The sequence below is a fragment of the Sphaeramia orbicularis genome, chromosome 3 (genome assembly GCF_902148855.1).
Source record: "Sphaeramia orbicularis chromosome 3, fSphaOr1.1, whole genome shotgun sequence".
Taxonomy (NCBI): Eukaryota; Metazoa; Chordata; class Actinopteri; order Kurtiformes; family Apogonidae; genus Sphaeramia; species Sphaeramia orbicularis.
Genome location: NC_043959.1, coordinates 30,804,535 through 30,817,966, shown reverse-complemented (window position 1 = coordinate 30,817,966; position 13,432 = coordinate 30,804,535). Strand labels below are relative to the sequence as shown.

At 36.1% G+C, this 13,432-nt stretch overlaps 1 protein-coding gene across 1 annotated transcript in view; it reads left to right on the top strand.

Moving 5' to 3' along the window:
- LOC115413880 (neural-cadherin) overlaps positions 1 to 13,432 on the top strand; it is a 527,604-nt gene that overhangs the window by 157,617 nt on the left and 356,555 nt on the right. The window contains exon 5 of the mRNA XM_030127006.1: positions 1,990 to 2,101. Coding sequence (XP_029982866.1) covers positions 1,990 to 2,101 — 112 coding nt within the window. The remainder of the gene's footprint in view (positions 1 to 1,989; positions 2,102 to 13,432) is intronic.

Below are 13,432 nucleotides of genomic sequence, written 5' to 3'. Positions count from 1 at the left end.
CTAGTGTACAATAGCAGTGTCCTTTGCCACATGCCAAGTATCAGCCCATACAATTCAGGACACCTCATTGTATGTCCTGACACACTGAGTGAAAGACTAGTTCCACCTGAAGAGAGAGGGCTTTTGAGGCCTGCCATGACCCTGGATGTCATCATTTGACGAATTGTTGGCTTCCGGTTCTCTCTCCATGTGAAAGGAAGATTTGTAGCGCAGTCTCGTATGATGATGCAATTCCTTCCTGTATACTGTCCTTTTCTGAACCCCACTCTTCTCTTCTTGGATATTGACCGTGCATGTTCACGGTCATATGATCAGCTTTCCCTCCCAAGGACAATATATAGATGTTGCTTACATGGCAATAGGTGCAGAGAATATGCCAGTGGTGGATATGCCCTGCAAGACGTACAGAGCATTTGGAAAACATGGAAACAAGTTTTTTTTTTTTTTTTTGGTATGTATTAGGCCTGTAACGTTACACAAAATTTTGGGTTTGGTACGTTTTCGGTTTTGAAAGCCACGGTTCGTTTTTTTTGGTTCGGTACGGGAGGAAAGAAAACCCCTCAAAATGTCTTTAATGCGTTTATGAATTTTTGAACATTTTTCCCCCAATTTTTGGAGACAATAAAATGTAGAAAAACAGGAATAATATAATTCTGCTGATATAAATCAAATAGTAAATAAAATATTACTAAATGTATTTTAAACATTAGTATTGCACTTTTCCCTGAAAGGTAGTTTTGAACAAACAATAAAAATCAAATCACAGTTCTGTCAGTTCACATTTTGCATAAAACTAACTAACGCTGGCGTGAAACGAAAGTGAAACTTTACACACTGTCACTGTAACATTTAGCAGATTGGCTTCAATTCTTCATACAACCACATATATTATATACATTGTAAAAGAGAAGAGGGATACATCTTTTAAAATTATACATGCAAATAGAGCAAAAGTGGTCCCTATGAGTCCAAAGTTCTCTATAATGAAGGGCCAGTCTGACAAAACATCAGTATGGGTGACATCCAACTTCTCTATGTGCGTTAAAGGTTTCCGTGTATCGTAGAATTTCTGGGAAACAAATTTTGATGTTTGTTTGTTGTTTTTTTGTCAAGAAAGAACACTATAACTGTACCATAATCAAGGTTTGGTTCTTATGAGTGCAGACAGACATGGACGAAACTAAAATGAATGAAGAAATCTTTCGTTTTTGCATTTTTACAATGGGGTGTCTCATTAATGTGTAAAAGGTGAAGTTGCTGCACTCTGCACTTGTATTCTCCTCCCTGGAGAAAAGAGTACAATTCATGCTCCGATGTGCTTGCTTGGCTTCTTGGGCACCTATTATCCAAAGGCATAAAGCACAAATTAAGTTTACTATGAATCAAACAGTGTATGAATTTGACTGAATATGCTTATTGTGTTCTTTGAGTGCCGGAGCATGTTGCAAAACAAAGTGTGTCATTTTGGACACAGACTTTCAGGTTGATGTGTGCCTGTGATTGTTGTATTGCTGTTGAAGGAGCACGGCGCAGATTTTTTTTTTTTTTTTTTTTTTCATTAAGAGTTAGCCAGTCAGTGTGCAGCCTTTAAAACATGTGTGCCATCTCTGCTGACTCTGGAAGGATAAACATCTGTGTGTTTCATAAAAGAGACTATTAACGGCTTTAAATTACTTCAAAGAAAATGGTGGATCCAGTTTAGAATATCATCATTAGTAGCCCTTTGACTCATTTCTGCACTTCAGCTGCTTTGATTTTTACTGTTTATCTCATCCGAAAAGTCCTTAAAGTAAGTTAAATTATGCTGAAAACTGATGAAATAATTATAAGATGTTAATATTTTTTTCTTTTCCACCTGTATAGCATTTAACGGTGCTGCATTGAAAATGGTGTCTGATTAAGTGTTCAATGTCATTTGCTCTTGTGTCCCTCCTCCTTCTTTCTTTCTTTCAATCTCCTGCCTCTCCCTTCACAATTTCTTTCTCTAAGGTACGAGTGGTTATTGTGGATGAAAACGACTGTGTCCCAGAGTTCCTCCAGTCCATTTACAGCAAGGACGGTGTGCCAGAAACCGTCACAACAGCAACTTCTTTGCTTCAAGGTGAGACAGCTAAAAACATTTTTTAAAAAAGTCATTTTGTTACTAAATCACTGTTGTTCTACAAATATTGGTTTCATCAAAATAAGAAAATAAGATGCATAGCAATATGTGGTACATTTTCTGACTGTGTGCTGTGCAGTGTTATGTTGTTTTTCTAAAAGTTTATTCCTCTGTACTGTAGAAACATTTAAGGTCTGAAAAATGCAAGTTCTCAGGTTTGCTTTTTCTTGTTCGTGAACATAAATAGAGTTATATTCTCCGAAAAACATTGGTGCATCAGTTTGTCCTTGGCCACACCATAGCATGTAGACCTTATCTTTTATCTTAAAGCTGAATAAAAGTTTATTTTGTGAGTATTTTCTTCACCATTTCTTTCTTTTGTGCATGCAAACATTGTTAAAGTACTAAAAACTCCATACTTTCTTTTCGTTCTTTGATTTCCATTTCTGTTTTCATTATTATTTTTTTATTTATAAAGGTTAATCTAATTCAGACACAGTCTCATTTGCAAGACAGACCTATTTTACACAGAAAAAAAACATTGCAAGCAATAAAAAGAACGTTAATTAAATGTTGATTTAAATTCCACAGTGTCAAGAATTTCAACATATAGACACTGTTAACACGAAAATGAGAATGTGCAAATAAAGTTAATACAAATGAGCAAATAATTCATTAATTTTCCTCACTACTGAAACATCTCACCAACATCCAAAATGGCTGCAATGAAATTTAATATGTTACTAAAGCCATTATGTGTTTCACAAAAAACATACGATATATACTGTAGAAGGCAATTTTTTCTTTTATTTGTGTTTTAAGTGGTGTAGAAGGTCCGTAGATACTCGTTAACACTGAAATCATCAGCACTTCTAGCATCTCAATTTCAACACAGGAAAGGTGTAAGTTATATTTAATGTGACAAACATGCTAACAACTACTATTGTGGGTATGGCTTATTAGACTGTGATCTGTCACAGCACGTGTTAACTCAGAAAAGCAAACTCAGGATGTGAAAAAATAAATAAAAAAATGGAAGCAAATCAAAACAGAAGTGCATTTCACACCTCACTTTCCCTCTATACTTTACATAAAAGCTACACATTGGCACCCTAATTCTTCACATATCTTAAAAAAAATTAAAAAAAACAAACAAACAAAAAAAAATTGGTTATTGGCTAAAATAGCATAACCGAAAAAAGCAGCACATTAATTTTCGAAGCACTTTATTCCATTCATTTTGTAGCTTAAAACAAATTGATTCTTAAATTTTAATTTAGAAGGTTATTTATGATATGTTAAAAATGGAACCACCAACAGAGCTACAAATGAGTACTGACAAGTAGAGAAAACACTGCATGCAGTACATAAATTATTAATGACACCTCATTGTAAGTGCTCATTAGCTTCAGCTGCAGGTGAAAAAGTTTCTAGTTGCGTTCGTCGAATAAAGCTTTGCTGTTTTTACTGTTACAGTGCAAAGTTGTTACAGACTTCTAATCACCCTCACATCTTTCATCATCACTGTTAATCAAATGCACTTGCACTTGCTGAGGAGAAAAATGACTGTAAAGTACATGCAGCATCTCTATACGTAAAAATTCAACACTGTAATCCTTGAATTTATATACAAGTATATTAAAAAATTTATTATTTGTGTTTTTGCTTTCTAGTAGATGCTAAATTAAGTGGAGATTGTTAATTTGACTGTAGCACATAAAATAGTTTTGGATGTGTTGTATATTTGAAAAAACTAAAACATTTTCTGGTCCCAGGCAGGGAGATGGTTTCACTGATGCCACATTATTTTCAGTGTCCTGACTGCGACACCAACAGTTTTAACTATTATTATCCAAACAAGCAGAACTCAAGCTTTTAATTTGGAACACGGGTGTGAAACTTATTTTAGTTCAAGAAGAATAAACTGTCATATAATACAGTATGTGGTGTTTCTGTTTACATTTCATACATCCACGTGAACAGGGGAAAAAAAACAATTTCCTCCTTCTGTTCTAAGCAGAGTGCATGCACACACACACACACACACACACACACACACACACATAATCAAGGACTATATGCTGTTTGCATTACATTCGCAGCCAAACATACTCTTGTACTGACTGACAGCTTCCCTCTTGGAAATAGCAAAGAACAATCAACACCCACACTTATTGATAATAATGATAATATTTATGTTTCCTTAATTAAATAGATTTTTCTTTCAGGCTGTGACGTTATTTCAGTAGCTAACACTAATAAGGTAAATCCTGAGAGCTATCAACAGGATCAGTTTATCTATCAATCTCTCTCTCTCTCTCTCTCTCTCTCTCTCTCTCTCTCTCTATATATATATATATATATATGTATATATATATATATATATATATATATATATAAATATATATAACTCCTTTAGCTTTATTTCATTTGCAACTTTTTAAATTGCACAAAATGTACACTAGTAATTTTAAGCAGCACAGAAATCAAAGTAGTATTACACATGTTTTTCTTGTTTTGTTTTTTTCAATTCTCTTTTTGTTAGGATTTTCCATGGTTCACAATTTATTCACATAACAATTCACCATTCTCATCCATTCATCTGAAAATTACAATTGAATCACACAGCGACACGTCCGTGACTCCACAGACAATACAGATAAGGATGATTGGTTCTCCCTCAGTAATACAAAAGACGTCATTTATACAAAACAAAATTAAGAACTAAACTCCCTAGAACAGGAATGTTGGGTGCACATTTGTGAACACATGTTTTTCATAGTGTTTTCATATGCCTTAGAAAAACACATTTGTAATGGTCAAATATACATGTTTATGTTTTATACGTTACACATTTTTAATTTAATAAAATATATATCTTTTTTATCACATAGGCTATCTATGTATATCTTTCTGCATCACTTTATTACTCTTGTGCGTCACTAAAATTTTCATGTAATGAAAAAAAATTATTGGACCTGTGCAAGGTCCAATAAAATAATAGGTCCCTTAGACCCAGTCCAAGTCAGTCTTGGCTCTGATTAAACTACACATCTGTGTTGCATCTTTTGAACAACTAGAAAATAAATTTGGCAGAAACTGGCAATAAAGCGGATGCATTCTATTTTTTTTTTTCTTGGCAGCACTCTGCAGCATAAATGAAAGGACTGAATGAGAATTCTGGGTCTTTCTAAGTATGCAGTTTAGCTAAAAGAAAAGTCCTAATTTTTTTTTTTTAAAGTATCCAACATGTACACTACCAGTCTAAAGTTTGGATTCACCTGTTTTTTCTTTATTTTCATGACTATTTACATTGTAGATTCTCACTGAAGCCATCGAAACTATGAATGAACACACATGGAATTATGTAGTTTAAAAAAGCGTGACATAACTCATGTTTTATATTTTTGATTCTTCAAAATAGCCACATTTTGCTTTTATAACTGCTTTGCACATTTCTGGCATTTTCTCGATAAGCTTCATGAGGTAGTCACCTGAAATGTTTTCCAAAAGTCTTGATGGAGTTCCCAATGATGCTGAGCTCTTGTTGGCCATCTGTAGTCCATCTTATGTCATTTATATGAGAAGGTGAGTCCAAACGTTTGACTGGTAGTGTAAATAAAAATTCAACTTGGTTTTATGAACATAGTACTTGCACTTCATGGACTTATAATGCAGTAGGCACACCTTAGATCAATACTCACACAGTAGGTGAAAAGACATATTGACATTGACAGCTTATTTTTTTTTTACTCTTGTTTACTGCTCATGGGATGTGATTTTTACACCGCTGAACTCAAGGGGCCGGAGTGGTGACAACTGTTTTGTGGTGGCATGCTGTATACAAATGAAACGCTGAAATAAACAACTTGTGCCAAGTGAAACAATTAGCAGAGAGCACTCACCGAGCCCAAAACAAGCAGCAGTGAAAAGCTGTGGCACACAACGTGATGAATCCAACACCGGGAGAGGCTGTGTTCAATAAATCCATTTTGAGCAAACACAAAGGGAATGATTTGGCACCGCAAGAGTCATCCAGCCATTCACGCTAACTAATTTTGTATTTGAGAAAATGTGGGAAAAATTACTTAAGTAGATGTGTTTAGTTGTGGTAGGTTTAATATAAAGGAATTGTTGAGATGCTTTTAAAAAAAAACATCAGGCAGCACCAAAATTGCCAAGAATGTTTTTTGACAATGCTGTGCTCAGGCAGGATGTTATTATCTAACACTAAGCCATTACGTACTGTCAAATGAACACATTGTTCTTTTTCAGTTTTTGTTTGTTTTTGTGTTGACAATCTAATATGAAATCCTGACAATATGTTCCTGATAGCAGCGACTAAAAATTAACACAGGTAAAAAAAAAAAATAAATAAATCAATATTTGATTAGATACACATAGATTTGTCTCAAGTTTGAATAGAGGTATCTTTGCACCATTGTCTTCTAAAATAAAATTTGAGATAATCATGCTCAGGGGAGTGTTGATATGTTGAATTAAACTATCATTGGTAAAGGTTTGTGCTTCTGAAGCGCTTGCTATTTACTATGTTTAAATCATATCAACCCTTAAAGACCCAGAAGTATTGTTGTGGCATCATGATTAATTTTATTTTATTTGTATTTATGTAATTATCTTCTTCATTTTGCATTATTACAGTGAAAATATTTACTGATCATGTAAATATTCTTGAAAACTCTGCTTAAAAGTAGGGTAGGAGATGTTTTCCTGGAGCATTTTTTTTACTAAATTGCTTAAAATCCCTTTCACACCCCAATTACAACCAATTAATTAAATTATCCAACACAAAAATAAAACATTTTAGTCACCAGTGGAACGGACAGGACTGAAAACACACCATCCAGTTATTTTAACCGTCCCATCGCAACGATTGAATGGTGATGTGTCTATCAAACTCAACTGCCATTTGTCCCTCCCCCCGTCCCCCGTCCCCCCTTTGTGCATACCCCTCATAGTGCACAAATCGTGTGTTCTCAGAGGCTTGGAGCACTTGTACAGGAAATGAAGCCAGAGTGAAGGGTGCTGCTTGATGCTGCGCAGTACTCGTGAACCCTCGGAAACAAGCATTGCGTGTTCCAGTACTCTGGAGGCGTGGCTTCAGGGGGAAGTGTAAATAAAGGGGTTTGGACTTTTGATTTGTATATTTTCAAAATGTAGCTTGCCTGAACCGTTTTTTCCAGGATCCACCTTTAAATTCAAAGGTTATTATATCAAAACAGAGAAAACTGGAGAAAAGGGACTTCAACAAAATCTACCATTAACCCAATGTAAAAACAAGCGTCTACTACCGCTGCATTTGTCATTGGTGGCTGTTTAGGTCTTTGAGGGTTAAAAGTTAGCTCGCTTAAGAAATAATAATTAGTTAAAATAAAGCAGGATGTCTGCAAATCACTTGCATAAGAGGTAAACATTCATATGATAAAACTGGTCAATCATTTTTGTGTTGCATGAGTGGCTTTTCTATCTATCTATCTATCTGTCTGTCTGTCTGTCTGTCTGTCTGTCTGTCTGTCTGTCTGTCTGTCTGTCTGTCTGTCTGTCTGTCTATCTATCTATCTATCTATCTATCTATCTATCTATCTATCTATCTATCTATCTATCTATCTATCTATCTATCTATCTATCTATCTATCTATCTATCTATCTATCTATCTATCTATCTATCTATCTTCTCCATCTTCTCATCTATCTTTATTTATATAGCACTTTTTCATACAGTGAAATGTAGCATAGTGTGCTTTACATACAAACCACCACACATGCATGCGCGCACACACGCACACACACACACACACACACACACACACACACACACACACACACACACGCACACACCCTGCCACCTATCTACCCAGTGTTAATACCCATGAATAACAATATTTTGCAAGATATTAAACATTAACCTGATGTTGGGGCACCGCTACCAATTTTGGGCCCCATGAAAGCTAAACATTGTGGGCCCATCATCAAATTCAGTATCTTATTGATTTGTCGGGGGGGCAGCAGTTATGTATATGGGAGTGTGGTCCATAACTAACGTAACAAACGCTGGCATGAAGAGAGGGTGAAACTTAACATGCTTTCAACGTCCAACTCCCAGCTTCTATGCCTCTATTAAATAGCGGATCTGACACAAAATGTTCACAACTTCTAACCTGTATCCACTGGGCCACCTCCACTGCTCTATGAATTTGCTCTCATGAATTTATGTGTGTGTGTGTGTGTGTGTGTGTCCCCTTTATGGCGGGGGTCTCAGAAATATCAAAACAATGTAATTCTGTAGGAATTTTCAAAAACTTTCATTTAAATGTTAGTAACACCACATCTACTAGTATATGGTAAATGCTTGTAAATGCAAGTGACAGAGACAGAAAATAAATGAGAGAGTGAGGTGTATGTTGTAGGAGGCACAGCAGGAGGCTCAGCTTGATGCCGTCAACAGGTGCATCATGGGAGGAGAGAAGTTTCACCCTGCTGTGATGTGTGGTGTGTGATGTGTGTGTACGTCTGTTCTGACCACCTAAAACAAAAAAAGCAGATGTGCCCAGAAAATATATCAGAAACCTTTCAATGTAAAACATGAAATGCAAGAGTAAAGACTGACCTGAGGATGTAAAAAATGTTTAGGTTGAAATGTTGAAAAATGTTAATGTTAAATTTAACCCGTAAAAACCCGAAGAGCCACTGGAGACCAAAACTATCTACCGATCTAAAATATTGTTATCTATTAATCCTATCAATACATGTAAACAATTGGTGTAAAATGCAGTTCGTCATCTTTTCACAGTCATCAGATATGACCCATTTGGACGTTCAGAAACACCGTCATCTCCTACAACACTGATTCACCAGTAAAACCCATAGAGTTTGGCAAATAACAGTGGATGGAGACACTTGGTTTACGTTCAGTTAATGATGGATTTTGTTGAAAAAGTCACTCTTTCTTCATTTTTCTCCATTTCTAATATTATAATAGTCAACTTTAATCTGAACTTTTATGAACATCGACATGATCAGTAAATTAAATTTGGGAAAATACCTGATTTTCATTGAAAACATGCTAAATACAGAGGATAATATTATAATAAATGGTGATAAATCACTTAAATAGAGAGAAAATTCTTTTGGCAACCTTTTGGGTCTTTAAGGGTTAAAAATTACCCTTTTTGGGGAGGATTTTGTTCACTGCTTTTCTTTAAGTAAATTAAGGCCCAATCCCTATTCACCCCTTACCCCTACCCCTTGGCCCTTGCACTTGACACTACTCCTTGAAACAGAGTTGCAAGGGGTAGGGGTTGAAACATTCCTCTGTGAAATGAGACAACCCTTTGCAACCTGTTACATCATCAGCTGTCATTGATGCCGCTATTAACAGATGCGACAACTATGTTTGTGAATTCTCCATGCCGTCAGCAGCTGTAACCGTCTCTGTTGCATGGGCTTTGGGCATCTTTATGTGACTATCAACCGCAAACTGCAGAAATGCGATCTATAACACATTGAAACAGCATTAAACGGACGATCAAATTATTAAGTTGTTTATGAAGAAAATACATATAGTTGTGGGACAAATTATTAGACCACACCTTCTTTTCTTCAATTTCTTGTTCATTTTAATGCCTGGTACAACTAAGGGTATATTTGTTTGGACAAATATAATGATAACAACAAAAACAGCTCATAAGAGTTTAATTTTATAGCTGATATCTATCCATTTTCCATGGTTTTCTTGATAATAACCAAAATCACTTCAGTTCTTACATCAATAGCTATGACATTGTACTGACAAAAACAGTGCTTTTAGGCATTTCATGTTTTCTTTTCTGTCTGTTTTAGTCACATGATACACACAGGAGCTAGTACTTGATTGCATAACCACTGTTTTTGATGACTTTTGATGGTCCAATGATTTTTTCCGTGACTACATTTGTGTGTTTTTGCTGTGTTTACCTCAATTTTGCCAATGATTTGAAAAGAATTATGGGAAATTTCTCATACCCCTCCGTTTGTTGTGTGGTCCTGAAAAATCTCCATTTCGAGGGCCAAACATCCCTCCCCCCCTTAGCCCTTCCCCTCTGACTCATCGAGAATCGGGACACCCCTACCCCTTCACGTGAATGCACAAAATGGAGGGGTAGGAGCTGGCGCGCTGTAAAGGGGGGTAAACATGACAAACTCATGGGGCCCAGAATTTGCAGGGGGCCCAGTGGATACACACCGCAAAAATCAAAATGTTACCAAGTGTATTTTTCTCATTTCTAGTCAAAAATATCTCATCACACTTAAAATAAGACATAATCACCTAAAGAGTAACTTGTGAGATATAAGAACTAATTTTTAGACAATAGATCTTGAAAATTTTAATCTTACCAAGATAATTTTCATTTGTTCTATTGGCAGATTTTTTTTTGCTTGAATTAAGCAGATTTTTTTTGCTTGAATTAAGCAAAAAAAATCTGCCAATAGACCAAATGAAAATTATCTTATATTTCGCTTATAAGTTACTCTTTAGGTGATTATGTCTTATTTTAAATGTGATGAGAAATGAGAAAAATACACTTGGTACGATTTTGATTTTTGCAGTTTAGGTTATAAGTTGTGAAAATGTCATATAAGCTCCACAGTAAAAGAGAGAAGCTGGGAGTCGGATGCCCAAAGTTAATAATAATAATAATAATAATAATAATAATAATAATAATAATAATAATAATAATAATAATAATAACAATAATAGTACATCGGTTTTATATAGCGCTTTTCTAAGTACTCAAAGACGCTTTACAATAAACAACCAAGGGACAAACATACATCCAACCATATGAAGTTAATACTAAATGGTAATCAAAGAACAAATACTGAAAAAAGGAAAACACACAAAAGAAGGTAGATGAGAGTGGAGGAGGTTAAACGGGCGGTCAATTTTCAAATGATGATCTGAAGAGGTGGGATTTGAGTTGGGTTTTGAATGAGGTGAGTGTGTCGGAGTTCCGGATGTGAATGGGTAGAGAATTCCAGAGGGTGGGGGCGGCGATGGCAAAAGCCCTGTCACCCAATGTGCGGAGCTTAGTCTGGGTGATGGGGGTGAGAAGTGAAGTTTTACTTTTGTTTTCACACCCGTTGTGGTAGTTACAGCACATGAAATGCACCCCTATACCTCCAGTTCTTACAGTATGTACCCCCCCCCCCCCCCCCCCCCCAATGATAGATTTAAAGATAATTAATTTTCTGAAGGGCCCACAATGTTTACCTTCCATGGGGTCCACAATTGGTAGTGGCTCCCCAGGGTAGGGGTAAAGGGGAGGGCCAAGGGGTGAACTGGGATTGGACCTAAGCATTGAAAGTTGAGGTGAACATTTTAGTACCAGTGATTTTTGGCGGGTACTTACAGACCCTATGTCTGGATAAAAGCAGTGTTAGAAACTCTTCTATGTATTCATACAGTGTATTTTCCAGATTTATACAATTAATGAACTTTCCACTTACTGAGGGGGGATGTCAGATGGCTCACATACGGCAACACTACTGCCACAGACTTCTTAGTTTTCCTAATTACATTTCATAATTGTTTAAAGCAAAAATGCAGAAATGTTTGACAGAATACATACAATTAATTCCAAAGTCTACAGTTCTAAATTGGATGCAGTTAAAGCAGACAGCTAAAAATGAAGATGTTTTTTTTTTTTTTTCTTCTTCTCTCCGTTCTGTGTGATTAAAAAGGTTAAAAGGCACAGAGTTAAATTAAATGAGCAAGAAGAAATAAGCATCCAGCATCGTTTTGCTAAATCATGTGCTAGTAATTCCATAATCAGTTCCATCATGAGAGTGGACAAATGTGCACTACGCCAACTTGGAAAATACTGCAGAGCACCGAGCAAGCCAATTATCTCACTTTCCATAGAGATCTGAGGCTCCTGCAGATTCCATCTTCAGTACAAAATCATTATATGCCAGAAGGACATGGGCAATGCAGGCAGAAATGTACTGACCCCCCCCCCCCCCCCCCCCCTCCTTCCTTCTCAACCCCCTCTTCATGTATTGGTGCCAACACAACAATGCTGATTCAAGAATACAGAAGGACTTACTGATAAATAAAGGCTCAAACGGTGCTCTGAAGAGTACAAATCTGTACTTAGTAAATTAAATATTGACTCATATGTGACATGTGTTTGGCCACTGCATGAGATTGGAGTCGGTTCAGACCTGTACTGCCGTTCGTTTTCTACCCACTGTCACCGGGTGAGAGGTTATTCATCATTTTATCATTCGTCACAGGTCAGAGAAACAGCTGTATTTCAGCTGCAACCTCAAAAAACGCCATTGCTTGTAAACAGTGCACCGGAAACACTCATAAAAATCACTTAATATCAATTCATTTTGATTTCAGCAGGACATGTATGATGCTACTGTAAAAATGTGGCTAATTTAGACAGAAAATGGTCACTTTCACACTCACAGTAGTAATTAATATTTTTCTCCTATCATCATGTTAGACAGTCAAACTTTGGGAACCATATTCTTCAAGATACTTGTAGATATCTAAGGTTTTAGACTTAAAGGGGTCATATTTTGCTAAACCCAGTTTTATTAGTCTTTGGTACATTTATTTGTGTATTTGGACCCTAATAGTTCATAAAGTTTGAATTTGAACCCTCCAGGTGCTGCAAAGCTATCTTTATATTCATTCCGGCAAAAATCGAGTGGATTTCTACAACCCGTTTCAATTCCGTCTTAATTTGTTACATTTTATAGCTATTTACAACACAACATTTGCACATAAGGTCAAGACTTCCGACAAACATTTCTCCGAGTACGCTATAATTGTTTATCAGCAGCAGCAGTTGTAGTTAAAACTGAAAATATGTCCAAACTTCGAGACAATTACCTAAAATGTTCAGTTGTTGGTTGTATTAGCAAACACAAGTGGCTGAACGGGACAGAAAGCACTGTCAAAAACTTGGAAGGGGTGGAGTCATGGTGCATTTAAAGGGCCGGTGCTCAAAATGACCTTTCTGGTGTCATTACTCAGAAATAGGGTTGATGATGGACCTGTGGAGTTGAATTAATGAAGAATTCAGACCCAAGCACAGCATTTACAGTTTATATAGACCACAGGGAAATGTTTTAAAATGCATAATTGCATTAAAAAAAGCAAAATATCACTCCTTTAAGCCAACTTCCTCAAGTCCATTAAATAAATATAGTATTTGTGTTTTGTAAGGTAAACTAATGCAAACCTAGGAAAACTTTCAACACGCTGAATGCCTCTGTTGTACAGGGTGACCCAAAAAAACAGGAATTTTAGAAGTG